We start from the raw sequence: 17,748 nt of genomic DNA on the forward strand, positions 1-17,748 counted from the left end.
CGGGACCCTTCTTCAGACTGACACTATGTTAACAGATGAGGGGGTGATCGGCAGGTGAGTGAAGTAAGTGACAGAGGCGAGAGAAAATAAGGAGATAAAAGGATGTGAGATAAGGAGAGAGGAATGTATATGTGCAGCTTTAAGGGACGTTGGTCAGGTAGCATTTGGAGTATTGTGTACAGTTCTGGTCACTCCATTACAGGACTGATGTGGAGGCTTTGGGGAAGGTGCAGAGATGGTTAACCAAAATGGTTTAAAAACAAGGAACTGCAGATGCTGGTTTACAAAAAAGGACACAAAATGCCAGTGTAACTCAGCGGGACAGGCAGCATCTCTGGAGAGAAGGACTGGGTGACATTTCGGGTCGAGACTGAGGAGGGTCTCGACCAGAAATGTTACCTATTTCTTCCAGCATTTTGTGTCTACCTAAACAGAGCCTATCTGTCCACGTGGTGGTGTGCCAGCAGGCTGGAGGAACGGACAAAGGCCTTGCCACAGAGCGGGCAGGTGAAGGGGCGCTGGCCGGTGTGGATTTGCCGGTGCTCCAGCAGGTGGTCAAGGCGGGTGAAGCCCTTACCACAGGACGGGCAGGGTAAGGGACGCTCACCGCTGTGGGTACGCCGGTGCTGCCATAGGTCGGACATGCGGGTGAAACCCTTGCTACATTCAGCGCACACAAAGGGTCTCTCTCTGGTGTGTATCCGCTGGTGCTCCCGCAGCCCCCATTCTCTCTTATCACAGTTGAAGCAGCTGCTCACCGGCGTGGGCCCGCCGGTGTTGCCGCAACCCCCGCGAGCTGTCAAACGCCTCACCACAGTACGGGCAGTCGTAGGGCTGGCCACTGGTGTGCACGTGCTGGTGAGACACGACGTGCGAGGCCATGGCAAAGGGCTCACCACACACCTGGCTGGGGACGGGACGGTCTCTGGCGTGCACCCGCTGGTGGGACAGCAGTCTGGTGGAGCAGATGAAGCCCTTGCCGCACTGGGTACAGGTGTAGGGGCGCTCCCCGGTGTGGGTGCGCTTGTGCTTCAGCAGGCTGGTGGAGCTGATGAAGCCTTTCCCGCACTGAGCGCAGGTGTAGTGACGCTCGCCGGTGTGGGTGCGCTGGTGCCCCAGAAGGCTGCTGGAGTGGGTGAAGCCCTTGCCGCACTGGGCGCAGGTGTAGGGGCGCTCGCCGGTGTGGATGCCCTGGTGCTGCAGCAGGTTGCTGGATGTGATGAAGCCCTTGCCGCACTGGACACAGGTGTATGGGCGCTCGCTGGTGTGGGTGCGCTGGTGCACCAGCAGCCTGGTGGAGCTGGTGAAGCCCTTGCAGCACTGTGCGCAGGTGTAGAGGCACTCGCCGGTGTGGGTGCGCTGGTGCTCCAGCAGGCTGTCGGAGCGGGTGAAGCCCTTGCCGCACTGGGCACAGATGTAGGGACGCTCGCCGGTGTGGGTGCGCTGGTGCACCCGCAGCCTGGTGGAGTTGGTGAAGCCCTTGCCGCACTGGGCGCATGTGTAGGGACGCTCGCCGGTGTGGGTGTGCTGGTGCTGCAGCAGGTTCCTGGATTGGGTGAAGCCCTTGCCACACTGGGCACAGGTGTAGGGGTACTCGCCAGTGTGGGTGCGCTGGTGCTGCAGCAGGCTGTAAGAACGGGTGAAGCTCTTGCCGCACTGGGCACAGGTGTAGGGGCCCTTGACGGTGTGAGTGCGCTGGTGCTCCAACAGGCTGCTGGAGCGGGTGAAACCCTTGCCGCAGTTGCTGCAGGTGTAGGGGCGCTCCCCGGTGTGCAGGTGCCCGTGCGCCTTCAGTCTCGGCAACGACGTGAAGCCTTTGCCACAGTCGGAGCAAGTGAAGGGCCGCTCACTGCTGTGCATCCACTGGTGCTCCCGCAGCCTCGACAACTGGGCAAAGCTCTTGCCACAGGTGGAGCAGCCATAGGGCCTCTCGCCCATGTGCACTCGCTGGTGGACCTTCAGTTCACTTGGCGTCTTGAAGCTCTTGCCGCACTCCGTGCAGTCGAAGGGGCGTTCTCCTGTGTGAACCCGCTGGTGGACCTCCAGCTCGCTCGGGCACCGCCAGGGCTTGCCACACACATCGCACTCATAACGCTTCTCCTTGTTGTGCCGCGTCATGAGGTCCTCCACTGAAGCTCAGCCCCTCGAAGCCCAGCCTGCACACCAAGCAGATGGGGGGCTCACCGGCACCCTGGCCACCCTCAATGGCCGCTCACGTCCCCGTCCACAGCAACGGCTCCTAAACCCTGCAGGACGAGAACACAGAGGATCAACAAGCTGTCAACCAGGATATTACTAACGCGTGAACATTACTAGTGCTTGAAGAGGGGGGGGGGGGGGGTGGAGTGGGGGGATTGGGAGGTGAGTGGTGGGATGGGGGAGTGAGGGGGGGAAGGAGGGGAGAGGTGGTAAGGAGGCTAGGGCGGAAATGGGGGCGGGGATGAACACGGTGGAAGTGAGGGGAGGGGGAGAAGGGACGGGTTGTTGTGAGGGGTGAGGGAGTGTGAGGGGAGAGGAGGGGATGAGGAGGCAAGTCGGAGAGGGGGGGGGCGCGTTGACCTGGGAGGTGCTGAGCATCCGGCACTGTCGAGCCGCCTGCACATCTCCCCGTCCAGCGCCGTGACATCTGCCGCACACACGGCACGCACCACCTAATTCGAGGGGGACAGGCGGCACCGCACCGCCCAGGGGGTGTAAGGGGGGTGTAAGGGGGTGCCGAACATTCCTGAACCGTGTCGAGCCGCCCGCACCGCACCGTAACGTCAGACGCACGCACGGACGGCGTGTACAATCGGCGCCCTGGCGTCACTGCCCATCTGAGGAGGACTGTCGGCCCCACCCCTGCCATTACGCAGTCATGTGGGGGGTGGCATGCATCATGGGAAGAATGTCACACAGTGCTGGAGTCACTCAGCGGGTCGGGCAGCGTCTGTGGAGAGAAGGAATCCGTGACGTTTTTGGTCAAGACCCTTCTTCAGTGATGGGGGGGTAGAGAGATAAGGAAGTGTAAGGAGTTCAAGGAAAATGTGGAATAGATCATTGTTAGGTGGACAAAAATGCTGGAGAAACTCAGCGGGTGCAGCAGCATCTATGGAGCGAAGGAAATAGGCAACGTTTCGGGCCGAAACCCTCTTCAGACTGATGGGATCATTATTAGTTGGGAGAAGGTAACACAGACAATAGGTGCAGGAGTCGGCCATTCAAGCTAGCACCACCATTCAATATGATCACGGCTGATCATCCACAATCAGTACCCCGTTCCTACTTTCTCCCCATATCCCTCGATTCCTTTACCCTAAGAGCTAAATCTTGTACATCCGGCAGATAGAGATATAGAGATAGAGAGCAGAGAGAGGGAGGGAGAGGGAGAGGGAGGTGTGGAGGGATACACAGAGGGAGAGATAGATAGAGAATAATGGAGAGATAGAGGGAGAGAAAGATAGAGAGAGAGAAATAGAGAGAGATAGAGATAGATAGAGAGACAGATAGATTTAGAGACAGAAAGCGATAGATCGGGAGAGATAGAGAGAGGCAGACAGAGAGAGAGAGAGAGAGAGAGAGATTGATGGTCGTGTTGCGGCGGCGGGACCCGGCGCAGGCCCAGTCACTGTCTCCCGGGTGCGAGGCCGCGACCTGGACCCCCCGGCACTGAATCCCCCGCCCCCGCCCTGATCCACCGGAGCCTCTCACCCCGCCCGGCCCGGCCCGGGTCCCCACCCACTCACTCACTCACGGCTCACCCCGCCCGGCCCGGCCCGGGTCCCCACTCACTCACGGCTCACCCCGCCCGGCCCGGCCGCTGCCCGTTGCCCCGGAGACAGAGAGAGAGAGAGAGAGAGACCGCGCGCGCAGGGGCCTCAGCCCGGAAATGACGTCACGGTGGCCAAGATGGAGCCGACCCGCACTGGACCCTAAAGCGCCAGAGGATCTTTGTACTGGACGGTGAGAGAGGGAGGGAGAGAGAGAACAACATGGGGGGCGAGAAAGAGCGGGGAGAGAGGGAGGAAGGGAGAGGGAGAGACAGAGAGAGAGAGAGAGAGAGTGGGGAGAGAGAGGAATTGAGTAGAGAGAGATGTAGAGAGAGAGAGGAGCAGTGAGAGAAATAGAGGAGCGGTGAGAGAAGGGAGTTGGTGAGAGAGACAGGGGGAGGGGAGGAGAGAGAGTTCGGAGGAGAGAGGAAGAGAGGCTGAGAGGGGCAGGAATAAGGGGAGAAGTTCAGAGAGAGAGAGGAGACAGTCCAGGGAGGGAGGGAGGGAGGGAGGGGGCGAGAGTCTGGGGATGGAAAAGGGGTGAAGTGAGTAGCGGGGGGAGCAGGGAGCAAAGAGAGGGGGAAGGGATTAAAGGGGGAGTGGGTTTGGTGCCGAGGGGGATGATTTGGGGGGGAGGGGCAGGGAACTGGGGGGAGAGAGAGGGGTCAAGTGAGTCAAGGAAGGGGTAGGAGCCTGGTGGGGGTTCACACTGTTTTGGGGTGGGGAGGAGGGGGGAGGGAGCAAAGGGGGGTAAGGGGCAGGAGGCGGCAGCAGGGGTAAGGGGCAGGGAGCCACAGGGAGGAGGTCACATTGTTTAGGGGTGGGGAGGATATTGCAGTTTAGGAAGTCAAACCAGGGCAGGATATTCACTGTGAATGGCGGGGCGCTGGGGCAATAGACAAAAGACAATAGGTGCAGGAGTAGGCCATTTGGCCCTTTGAACCAGTACTGCCATTCAATGTGATCATGGCTGATCATCCCGAATCAGTACCCCGTTCCTGCCTTCTCCCCATATCGCTTGACTCCGCGATCTTTGAGAGCACTATCTAGCTCTCTCTTGAAAGTATCCAGAGAACCGGCCTCCACCTGAGGCAGAGAATTCTAAAGACTCACCACTCTCTCGTCTCCGTTCTAAATGGCTTACTCCTACTTCTTAAACTGTGGCCCCTGGTTCTGGACTCCCCCAACATCGGGAACATGTTTCCTGCCTCTAGCGTGTCCAATCCCTTAACAATCTTATATGTTTCAATAAGATACCCTCTCATCCTTCTAAACTCCAGAGTGTACAAGCCCAGCCGCTCCATTCTCTCAGCATATGACAGTCCCGCCATCCCGTACACTAGCACTATCCCACGCACATTAGGGACAATTTAGCTATTTTGCGGAGGCCGATTAATCTACAACCCTGAACGTCTTTGAAATGTTGGAGGAAGCCGGAGCACCCGGAGTAAAAATCCATGCAGGGCAAGGGGAGACACAGACAGCACCAGTAGTCAGGATCGACCCCGGTCTCTGGCGGTGAGGCAGCAACTGTACCGGTGCGCCAGTGTGCCGCGCAGAATTATGTAACGGTTTCCTCCGCCATAAACACACTCAATATGCGCTAGTAATGTCCTGTTTGCCAGGTTGTTGACCCGCTGTATTCCCCTCCTGCAGGGTTTAGGAGCCGTTGCTGTGGACGGAGAGACGGGGACGTGAGCGGCCATTGAGGGCAACCAGGGTGCCGGTGAGCTCCCCATCTGCTCGGTGTGCGGGCTGAGCTTCGAGGGACTGAGCTTCGGTGAGGACCTCATGACGGGGCACTACAAGGAGAAGCGTTATGAGTGCGATGTATGTGGCATGGCACGGCAGAGCCCGAGCCAGCTGGACACCCACCGGCGGGTGCACACGGGAGAACGCCCCTTCGACTGTTCGGAGTGCGGCAAGAGTTTCAAGACGGCGAATGTCCTGGAGGCCCACCGGCGAGTGCACACGGGCGAGAAGCCCTATGTCTGCTCCACATGCGGCAAGAGCTTTACCCAGTTGTCGGGGCTGTGGGAGCACCAGTCAGTGCACAGCAGTGAGCGGCCCTTCATCTGCTCCGACTGCGGCAAAGGCTTCAAGTCGTCCAAGGACCTGAAGGTGCACAGGCGGTTGCATTACGGGGAACGGCCCTACACCTGCAGTGACTGCGGCAAGAGCTTCTCCCAGTCCAGCGGCCTGCTGAAGCATCAGCGCACCCACACCGGCGAGCGCCCCTACACCTGTGCCCAGTGTGGCAAGGGCTTCACCCATTCCAGCACCCTGCTGAAGCACCAGCGCACCCACACCGGCGAGCGCCCCTACACCTGCGCCCAGTGCGGCAAGGGCTTCACCCAATCCAGCAACCTGCTGGTGCACCAGCGCACCCACACCGACGAGCGCCCCTACACCTGCGCCCACTGCGGCAAGGGCTTCACCCAATCCAGCAGCCTGCTGAAGCACCAGTGCACCCACACCGACGAGCGTACCTACACATGCGCCCAGCGCAGCAAGGGCTTCACCTGCTCCAGCCGGTGCACCCCGGCGACAGTCCCGTCCCCAGCCCGGTGTGTGGAGAGCACTTTGCCATGACCTCCCACGCCCTGTCTCACCAGCACGTGCACACCAGTGGCCAGCCCTACGACTGCCCGTACTGCGGTGTGGAGTTTGGCAGCTGAGTTTCACCCGCATGTCCAGCCTGTGGCAGCACCGGCGTACCCACAGCAGTGAGCGTCCCTTCCCCTGCCCGTCCTGTGGTAAGGGCTTCACCCGCCTTGACCACCTGCTGGAGCACCGGCGAGTCCACACCGGCCAGCGCCCCTTCATCTGCCCGCTCTGTGGCAAGGCCTTTGCCCGCTCCTCCAGCCTGCTGGCACACCGCCACGTGGATTGGCGCTGTTTAGGTAGACACAAAATGCTGGAAAAAATGGGTAACGTTTCTGGTCGTGACCCCGCTCAGTCTCGGCCCGAAATGTCACCCAGTCCTTCTCTCCAGAGATGCTGCCTGTCCCTCTGAGTTACTCCAGCATCATATGTCCTTTTTTGTAAATCAGCATCTGCAGTTCCTTGTTTTTAAACCATTCTGGTTAACCATCTCTGCACCTTCCCCAAATCCTCCACATCAGTCCTGTAATGGAGTGACCAGAACTGTATACAATACTCCAAATGCTACCTGACCAATGTCCCTTAAAGCTGCACATATACATTCCTCTCTCCTTATCTCACATCCTTTTATCTCCTTATTTTCTCTCGCCTCTGTCACTTACTTCACTCACCTGCCGATCACCCCCGCTTAACATATTGTCAGTCTGAAGAAGGGTCCTGACCCGAAATGTCACCGATCCATGTTCTCCACAGATGCTGCCTGACCCGCTGAGTTACTGCAGCACTCTGTGAAACGTCAACTATCCATGTTCTCCACAGATGCTGCCTGACCCGCTGAGTTACTCCAGCACTCTGTGAAACGTCACCTATCCATGTTCTCCACAGATGCTGCCTGACCTGCTGAGTTACTGCAGCACTTCGTGTTAGAGTCATAGAGTGATACAGTGTGGAAACAGGAACTTCGGCCCAACTTGCCCACACCGACCAACATGCCCGCCTACACTAGCCCCACCTGCCTGCGTTTGGTCCATATCCCTCCAAACTTGTCCTATCCATGTAATTGTCTATAACTGTTTCTTAAACGTTGGGATAGTCCCAGCCTCAACTACCTCCTCCAGCAGCAGCTTGTTCCATACACCCACCACCCTTTGTGTGAAAAAGTTACCCCTTAGATTCCTATTAAATCTTTTCCCCTTCACCTTGAACCCATGTCCTCTGGTCCTCGATTCCCTCGCTCTGGGCAAGAGATTCTGTGCATCAAACTAAATTGTGTTCCAAACAAGATTCCAGCATCTGCAGTTTATTGTGGCTCCCTCACCTATATCCACCTATCACTTCTGAAGAAGGGTCTCAACCTGAAACATCACCCATTCCTTCTCTCTAGAGATGCTGCCTGTCCCGCTGAGTTACTCCAGCATTTTGTATCCACCTATCACTTGCCAGGCTTTGTCCAGCCCCCATCTCTCTCTTCCAGCTTCCTTCCCCCATCCTCCCTAATCAGTCTGAAGAAGGGTCCTGACTCAAAACCTCATCTGTCCATTCCCTTTAAAGCAGTGGAGGAACCAGTCTGAAGAAGGGTTTCGGCCCAAAACGTCGCCTATTTCCTTCGCTCCATAGATGCTGCTGCACCCGCTGAGTTTCCCCAGCAATTTTGTGTACCTTCGATATTCCAGCATCTGCAGTTCCCTTTTGAACACGAGGAACTCAGTGGGTCAGGCCGCATCTGTAGAGGGAAGGGAATCTAAGGCGGCCACTCCCACCTCTCCTTTCCAACTGTCTCCACCCCCACACCAAGCAGTCTGAAGAAGGGTCCTGACCTAGAATGGTGCCTGTCCATGCTCTCCAGAGGTGCAAGTTACACCAGGAGATTGTGGCTCATTTTGTAAACCAGCATCTGCTGTTCCTTGTATCTAGACTAGGCGTGCTGGATCTCCCGGTTGCCAACCCTTTTAACTCCTCTTCCCATTCCCACACTGGTCTTTCTGTCCTGGGCCTCCTCCATTGCCAGACTGAGGTGACACGCAGACTGGAGGTACAGCAACTCATGGCTTACAGCCCAATGACATGAACATTGAATTCTCCAAATTAAACGGACATTCCCCCCCCCCCCTCGTGGGCCACCTCTTTGTCATTCCTCTGTCTTCTCACTGGCGAAAGGCGTCAGGATTAATAGAGTCACCGCTTCCCGTATTTTAAGCATGTTTTAAAAGTATGTTTTAATGTTTCTAGGTTTGTTTTACATGGGGGTGGGGGTGGGGGGGGGGGAATTGGTGGAAACTTTTTTTCAGTCACTTACCTCGATGGAGATGCATTTTTTCTCCTTTGCCGACGATCGCCCGTGAGGAGCTCCAACCTCGGGGCCTGTGGACTTTAACACCGTGAAGCCCACGGTCTCCTCGACTGTTCCAATCCGTCCCGACGTCGGAATTTTGGTCATCCCGACGCCAGGACTTCGGACATCGGACAGTCGGCAGCGGCGACTGCGGAGGGTTCAACAGCCCCGACCACGGGTGAACAAACGAGGAAGATGATTGAACTTTATTACCTTCCGTCACAGTGAGGAATGTGGATGCTGCTGTGGTGGATGTTTCTGTTACATTTTATTTGATGTGTCTTTTACTTAGTATGGCTGTATGGTAACTCAAATATCACTGTTCCTTAATTGGCGCATGTGAATGTAAATGTGAACTGAACTAACTCTCTGTTGAAAACATCCAGTGAATTGGTCTCCACTGCCTTCTGTGGCAGGGAATTCCACAGATTCACAACTCTGGGTGAAAAAGCTTTTCCTCATCTCAGTCCTAAATGTCCTACCCCTTATTCTTAAACGGTGGCCCCTGGTTCTGATAATATCCTAGTTATATAATATAAATTATAACGTAAGGTATTTTATTAAGTAAAGATTAATTTGACTTCTTTGGGTTTTGGGTTCTGAAGCTTTGTAATTCTGTGCTGTAGATGAGCTGGGTGATCAGGAAATTGGAGGCCAGAATTCAAACTGCATCCAAGCTGCTTCCCGTTGTGCCCAAGCAAAATATATTGACAATGGTGGGAGAGGATGTGTTTCCTGAGAAGGTGCTGGCTTCAGTCAACAGAAGCCTTGAGAGAGGATGTGTTTCCTTTGGAGTTGGGTCTCTGTAAACAGGAACTTCTGTGGGCAATTGATACAGATCCTTACATAGTTTTAGAAGGTACGGCAGATGATGGACCTTTGACTAGAAACATAGAAACATGGAAAATAGGTGCAGGAGTAGGCCATTCGGCCCTTCGAGCCTGCACCGCCATTCGCCATGGCTGATCATCCAACTCAGTATCCCATCCCTGCCTTCTCTCCATACCCGCTGATCCCTTTAGCCTCAAGGGCCACATCTAACTCCCTCTTAAATATAGCCAATGAACTGGCCTCAACTACCTTCTGTGGCAGAGAATTCCACAGATTCATCACTCTCTGTAAAAAATGATTTTCTCATCTCGGTCCTAAAAGACTTCCCCCTTATCCTTAAACTGTGACCCCTAGTTCTGGACTTCCCCAACATTGGGAATAATCTTCCTGCATCTAGCCTGTCCAACCCCTTAAGAATTTTGTACGTTTCTATAAGAAACAATCTTCTGAATTCAAGCGTGTACAAGCCGAGTCTATCCAGTCTTTCTTCATATGAAAGTCCTGACATCCCAGGAATCATTCTGGTGAACCTTCTCTGTACTCCCTCTATGGCAAGAATGTATTTCCTCAGATTAGGAGACCAAAACTGTACGCAATACTCCAGGTGTGGTCTCACCAAGACCCTGTACAACTGCAGTAGAACCTCCCTGCTCTTATACTCAAATCCTTTTGCTATGAATGCTAACATACCATTTGCTTTCTTCACTGCCTGCTGCACCTGCATTCCTACTTTCAATGACTGGTGTACCATGACACCCAGGTCTCGTTGCATCTCCCCTTTTCCTAATCGGCTACCATTCAGATAATAGTCTACTTTCCTGTTTTTGCCACCAAAGTGGATAACCTCACATTTATCCACATTATACTGCATCTGCCATGCATTTGCCCACTCACCCAACCTATCCAAGTCACCTTGCAGCCTCCTAGCATCCTCCCCACAGCTAACACTGCCCCCCAGCTTCGTGTCATCCGCAAACTTGGAGATGTTGCATTCAATTCCCTCATCCAGATCATTAATATATATTGTAAATAGCTGGGGTCCCAGCACTGAGCCTTGCGGTACCCCACTAGTCACTGCCTGCCATTCTGAAAAGGACCCGTTTACTCCTACTCTTTGCTTCCTGTCTGCCAGCCAGTTCTCTATCCACATCAATACTGAACCCCCAATACCATGTGCTTTAAGTTTGTATACCAATCTCTTATGTGGGAGCTTGTCGGAAGCCTTCTGAAAGTCCAGATATAACACATCCACTGGTTCTCCCTTATCCACACTACTAGTTACATCCTCGAAAAATTCTATAAGATTCGTCAGACATGATTTACCTTTCAAAAATCCATGCTGACTTTGTCCAATGAATTCACCACTTTCCAAATGTGCTGCTATCCCATCTTTAATAACTAGCAGTTTCCCCACTACCGATGTTAGACTAACTGGTCTGTAATTCCCCATTTTCGCTCTCCCTCCCTTTTTAAAAAGTGGGGTTACATTAGCTACCCTCCAATCCTCAGGAACTACTCCAGAATCTAAAGAGTTTAGAAAAATTATCACTAATGCATCCACTATTTCTGCGGCTACTTCCTTAAGTACTCTGGGATGCAATTTATCCGGCCCTGGGGATTTATCGGCCTTTAATCCATTCAATTTACCTAACACCACTTCCCGGCTAACCTGGATTTCACTCAGTTCCTCCATCTCATTTAACCCCCGGTCCCTTGCTATTTCCGGCAGATTATTTATCTCTTCCTTAGTGAAGACAGAACCAAAGTAGTTATTCAATTGGTCTGCCATGTCCTTGTTTCCCATGATCAATTCGCCTGTTTCTGACTGCAAGGGACCTACATTTGTTTTAACTAATTTTTTCCTCTTCACATATCTATAAAAAAATTTGCAGTCAGTTTTTATGTTCCCTGCCAGTTTTCTTTCATAATCTATTTTCCCTTTCCTAATTAAGCCTTTTGTCCTCCTCTGCTGGACTCTGAATTTCTCTCAATCCTCTGGTAGGTTGCTTGTTCTGGCTAATTTGTACGCTTCATCTTTTGTTTTGATACTATCCCTGATTTCCCTTGTTATCCACGGATGCACTACCTTCCCTGATTTATTCTTTTGCCAAACTGGGATGAACACTTGTTGTAGTTCATCCGTGCAGTTTTTAAATGCCTTCCATTGCATATCCACCGTCAACCCTTTAAGAATCATTTGCCAGTCTATCTTGGCGAATTCACGTCTCATACCCTCAAAGTCACCTTTCTTTAAGTTCAGGACCCTTGTTTCTGAATTAACAATGTTACTCTCCATCCTAATGAAGAACTTAACCATATTATGGTCACTCTTGCCCAAGGGGCCACGCACAACAAGACTGCTAACTAACCCTTCCTCATTACTCAATACCCAGTCTAGAATAGCCTGCTCTCTCGTTGGTTCTTCTACATGTTGGTTTAGAAAACTATTCCGCATACATTCCAAGAAATCCTCTTCCTCAGCACCCCTGCCAATTTGATTCACCCAATCTATATGTAGATTGAAGTCACCCATTATAACTGTTTTACCTTTGTTGCACGCATTTCTAATTTCCTGTTTGATGCCATCCCCAACTCCACTACTACTGTTACCTGTACGGTGGCCTGTACACAACTCCCACTAGCGTTTTCTGCCCCTTAGTGTTTCGCAGCTCTACCCATATCGATTCCACATCCTCCAAGCTAATGTCCTTCCTTTCTATTGTGTTAATCTCCTCTCTAACCAGCAACGCTACCCCACCTCCTTTTCCTTTCTGTCTATCCCTCCTGAATATTGAATATCCCTGGATGTTCAGTTCCCAGCCTTGGTCACCCTGGAGCCATGTCTCCATGATCCCAACTATATCATAGTCATTAATAGCTATCTGCACATTCAACTCATCCACCTTATTACGAATGCTCCTTGCATTAAGATACAAAGACTTCAGGCTTGTCTTTACAACACTCTTACCCCTTATACAATTATGTTGAAAAGTGGCCCTTTTTGATTTTTGCCCTGGATTTGTCTGCCTGCCACTTTTACTTTTCACCTTGCTACCTATTGCTTCTACCCTCATTTTACACCCCTCTGCCTCTCTGCTCTTGCACCCATCCCCCCCGCCACATTAGTTTAAATCCTCCCCGATAGCACTAGCAAACACTCCCTCAAGGACATTGGTTCCATTCCAGCCCAGGTGCAGACCGTCCTGTTTGTACTGGTCCCACCTCCCCCAGAACTGGTTCCAATGCCCTAAAAATTTGAATCCCTTCCCCTTGCACCATTTTTCAAGCCACGTATTCATCTGCAATATCCTCCTATTTCTACTCTGACTGGCCCGTGGCACTGGTAGTAATCCAGAGATTATTACCTTTGATGTCCTACTTTTAAGTATCTCCTAGCTCCCTAAATTCATCTTGTAGGACCTCATCTCTTTTTTTACCTATATCGTTGGTGCCAATATGCACCACGACAACTAGCTGTTCACCCTCCCCCTCCAGAATGTTCTGCAGCCGTTCAGTGACATCCCTGACCCTTGCACCAGGGAGGCAACATACCATCCTGGAGTCTCGTTTGCGGCCGCAGAAATGCCTATCTATTCCCCTTACAATTGAATCATCTATTACTATTGCCCTTCCACTCTTTTTTTTCCCCCTCCTGTGCCGCAGAGCCACCCATGGTGCCATGAACTTGGCTGCTGCCTTCCCCTGATGAGCCATCTCCCCCAACAGTATCCAAAATGGTATACCTGTTTAGGAGGGAGATGACCGCTGGGGACTCCTGCACTACCTGCCTACTGCTTTGCTGGCTATTGGCCACCCGTTCCCTTTCTGTCCTCTTACCTTTTACCTGCGGTGTGACCAACTCGCTGTACGTGCTATCCACGACTTTCTCAGCATCGTGGATGCTCCAGTATGAATCCAACCGCAGCTCCAATCGTTCAATGCGGTCTGCCAGGAGCTGCAGCTGGACACACTTCCTGCAAACGTAGTCACCAGGGACACCGACCATATCCCTGATCTCCCACATGTTGCAGGCTGAGCAAATCACGGGGCTAATCTCCACTGACATAGCTTACTTCCAAATTAAATAAACTCCCTCACACTTTTTAAATCTTTATCCTTTAAACTGTACCTTTACTAATAAATACAGTACCCTTAACTCACAGATCCCTTAACTCACAGATTCCTTAACTCACAGATCCCTTAACTCACAGATTCCTTAACTCACAGATTCCTTAACTCACAGATTCCTTAACTCACAGATCCCTTAACTCACAGATCCCTTAACTCACAGATCCCTTAACTCACAGTGCCCTTAACTCACAGATCCCTTAACTCACAGTACCCTTAACTCACAGTACCCTTAACTCACAGATCCCTTAACTCACAGTACCCTTAACTCACAGTACCCTTAACTCACAGATCCCTTAACTCACTGAACACTTAACCTGAAAGCAGAAATGTAAACCTGGGGTTGCACCCAATCAGCTGCTTCCTCTGGTCCTCTTCCACCAATCAGGCTTCCACCAGACTCCTTCTCTGGAAGTGAGATGGAAGGCTGCAGATTTGGGTAACTCTTCCTCTCACCAACGGCTCCCCGGGCCTCCTAGGTTCCTGTTGTTTGGGGGTTTATAACTAAAATGTGTGATTGATATAACCATAGCATGAGAGGTATTGTGTTAGTGACAATAATGCTTTGAATGGGTATATGTTTGGAGGGATATGAACCAAATGCAGGCAGGTGGGACTAGTGTAGCCGAGACATGTTGGTCAGTGTGGGCAGGTTGGGCTGATGGTCCTGTTTCCACACTGTATCAGTCTATGACTCTAACATGAAGTGCTGGAGTAACTCGGCGGGTCAGGCAGCATCTGTGGTGAACATGGATAGTTGACATTTCGGGTCAGGACCCTCCTTCAGACTGACATGATGTTAACAGATGAGGGGGTGATCGGCAGGTGAGTGAAGTAAGTGACAGAGGCGAGGGAAGATAAGGAGATAAAAGGATGTGAGATAAGGAGAGAGGAATGTATATGTGCAGCTTTAAGGGACATTGGTCAGGTAGCATTGCAAGGCAAGGCAACTTTATTTATATAGCACATTTCATACACGAGGCAGACTCAAAGTGCTTCACATAAAAACATGTCATACAATAAAATGAAATAATAAAATGAAATAAAATAGAAGAATTAAAAGAAAAGAAAAGCAAAATTAAAAATGCATTATAAAAAGTGCAAAAGTTAAAAGTGCAATGTAGTTAAGATTTAGCTGAAAGCTAAAGTAAACATAAAAGTTTTCAGTCTTGTTTTAAAAGTGGTCAAAGTTGAGGCAAGTCTTAAATCTTCAGGTAGTTTATTCCAGCTATTTGTTGCATAGTAACTAAATCCTGCTTTCCCATGTTTTGTATTTACTCTGGGAATCACTAACAGATTGGTCTCAGAAGATCTTAGCGGTCTAGAAGGTTTATATAGTGGAAGCATGTCAGTGATATACTTTGGCCCTAAACCATGTAGTGATTTATAGGTGAGCAGCAGGATTTTGAAATCAATTCTCTGACATACAGGGAGCCAATGTAAGGATTTAAGAATTGGTGTAACGTGTTCAAATTTTTTGGTCTTTGTTAGAACTCTAGCAACAGCGTTCTGAACAAGCTTTAGCTGCCTGACAGTTTTTTTCGGAAGACCTGCAAGGAGACCGTTACAATAATCTAGCCTACTAGTAATAAAGGCATGTACAAGTTTTTCTAAGTCTTGAGCTGACATGAGTCCTCTTAATCTTGCTACGTTTTTGAGGTGATAGTAGGCCGATTTTGTTACTGATTTGATGTGACTGTCGAAATGTAAATCTGAATCCATAATGACCCCAAGATTTCTGGCTTTGTTTGAAGTTTTCAGGGACAGAGAGTGAAGGTGTTGGGTTACTTTAAGCCTTTCTTTTTTAGCACCAAAAACAATTATCTCCGTTTTGTTCTTATTTAGTTGCAGGAAATTTTGGCAAATCCAGTCTTGGACTTGCTCAATGCACTGGCACAGCAGATCTATGGGGCGATAGTCATTTGGTGATAGCCCTACATAGATTTGAGTGTCATCGGCATAGCAGTGGTGGTCAATATTATTATTTCGCATGATTTGCCCTAGTGGGAGCATGTAGATGTTGAATAAAGAGGGCCCTAAGATCGAACCTTGCGGGACTTGGTTGGTTCTGATACAAAGTCGCCAATGGAAACAAAATAGTTCCTATCTTGTAGATATGACCTGAACCAACTTAAGACTGTGCCTGAAAGCCTCACCCATTTTTCCAACCTGTCCAAAAGTATTGAATGATCAACAGTGTCGAATGCAGCACTGAGGTCTAATAGCATTAATATTGAAACTTTGCCAGAGTCTGTGTTAAGACGGATGTAGTTTACAACTTTAATAAGGGCGGTCTCGGTGCTATGAAGAGGTCGAAATCCTGATTGGAAGTTGTCGTAGCAGCCAGTTGAAGCCAGGAAGTGATTAAGTTGCTGGAGGACAACTTTCTCAATGATTTTACTTATGAAAGACTTTTACTTATGAAAGGTTTGATATTGGTCTATAGTTGTTAATAATAGAGGCATCTAGGCTCCGCTTTTTTAAAAGAGGTTTAATAACTGCAGTTTTCAAGGCTTTTGGGAAATTGCCTGATTGAAGAGAGCTGTTAACTATTTGCAGTATGTCTATTGCTAGGCAGTCAAAAACATTCTTAAAGAAGTTGGTAGGTAAAGCATCAAGGCAGCAGGTGGATGGCCTTAGTTGTGTCACCGTTTCCACAAGAGTTTTAGAGTCTATGACATTAAAGCATGTCATCATTGCCACGTTACCTTTGCCTAAACAGGGTGGTGATCCAACATTTTTGTTTGAAGCGGAGATATTGATGGCACGTCTGATGCCTTCAATTTTATCAGTATAAAATAATGCAAACTCATTGCATTTCTGCGTGGAATGGAGTTCAGGTGGTATTTGTGTTGGGTTGGTCAGTCTGTCAACAGTTGCAAATAGGGTTTTTGCCTTATTAGTGTTGTTGTTAATGATATTGGAGAAAAATGTTTCTCTAGCACTTTTTAAGTAAATTGTAGGCACGGAGGCTCTCTTTATAGATGTCATGGTGAATATGAAGTGTATTTGGAGTATTGTGTACAGTGCTGGTCACTCCATTACAGGACTGATGTGGAGGCTTTGGGGAAGGTGCAGAGATGGTTAACCAGAATGGTATAAAACAAGGAACTGCAGATGCTGGTTTACAAAAAAGGACACAAAATGCTGGAGTAACTCAACGGGACAGGCAGCAACTCTGGAGGACTGGGTGACATTTCGGGTCAAGACTGAGGAGGGTCTCGACCAGAAACATTACCTATTCCTTCCAGCATTTTGTGTCTACCTAAACAGCGCCTATTTGTCCACGTGGCGGTGTTCCAGCAGGCTGGAGGAGCGGGCAAAGGCCTTGCCACAGAGCGGGCAGGTGAAGGGGCGCTGGCCAGTGTGGACTCACTGGTGCTCCAGCAGGTGGTCAGGGTGGGTGAAGCCCTTACGGACCGGCACGAGAAGGGACGCTCACCGCTGTGAGTACACCGGTGCTGCCACAGACTGGACATGCGGGTGAAACCCTTGCCACACTCAGAGCACACAAAGGGTCTCTCTCTGGTGTGTATCCGCTGGTGCTCCCGCAGCCCCCATGCTCTCTTGTCACAGTGGGAGCAGCTGCTCACCGGCGTGGGCCCGCCGGTGCTGCCGCAACCCCCGCGAGCTGTCAAACGATTCACCACAGTACGGGCAGTCGTAGGGCTGGCCACTGGTGTGCACGTGCTGATGAGCCAGGGTGTGGGAGGTCATGGCAAAGCGATCTCCACACACCGGGCTGGTGACGGGACGGTCACCGGGATGCACCCGCTGGTGGGCCAGCAGCGTGGTGGAGTGGTTGAAGCCCTTGCCGCACTGGAACGCTGCAGATTTGGGTAACTCATCCTCTCACCAACGGCTCCCCGGGCCTCCTAGGTTCCTGTTGTTTGGGGGTTTGTAACTAAAATTTGTGATTGATATAACCATAGCATGAGAAGTATTGTGTTAGTGACAAGAATGCTTTGAATGGGTATACTCTGTGATTGATGTGTTAGACGTCAGTGCTCCAACTCTGTATAAACATGTGACTACTTTTCCAAAATACTATAAAAAGATGCTGAATGTCTTTGTTCATTAGAGTGATGGCCCATGAGGGTTAAG

The 17,748-nt window shown here is 50.9% G+C and overlaps 1 protein-coding gene across 1 annotated transcript in view; it reads right to left on the reverse strand.

Moving 5' to 3' along the window:
* Positions 1–304: 304 nt before the first annotated feature.
* LOC116984427 (zinc finger protein 721-like) overlaps positions 305–17,748 on the reverse strand; it is a 71,114-nt gene continuing 53,670 nt past the window's right edge. Inside the window, exons 5-6 of the mRNA XM_033038581.1 lie at positions 8,650–8,833; positions 305–2,129 (exon numbers count right to left, since the gene is read on the reverse strand). Of these exons, the coding sequence (XP_032894472.1) occupies positions 736–2,129; positions 8,650–8,833 (1,578 nt within the window). The 3' untranslated portion in view covers positions 305–735. The remainder of the gene's footprint in view (positions 2,130–8,649; positions 8,834–17,748) is intronic.

The sequence above is a fragment of the Amblyraja radiata genome, chromosome 20 (assembly GCF_010909765.2).
Source record: "Amblyraja radiata isolate CabotCenter1 chromosome 20, sAmbRad1.1.pri, whole genome shotgun sequence".
Taxonomy (NCBI): Eukaryota; Metazoa; Chordata; class Chondrichthyes; order Rajiformes; family Rajidae; genus Amblyraja; species Amblyraja radiata.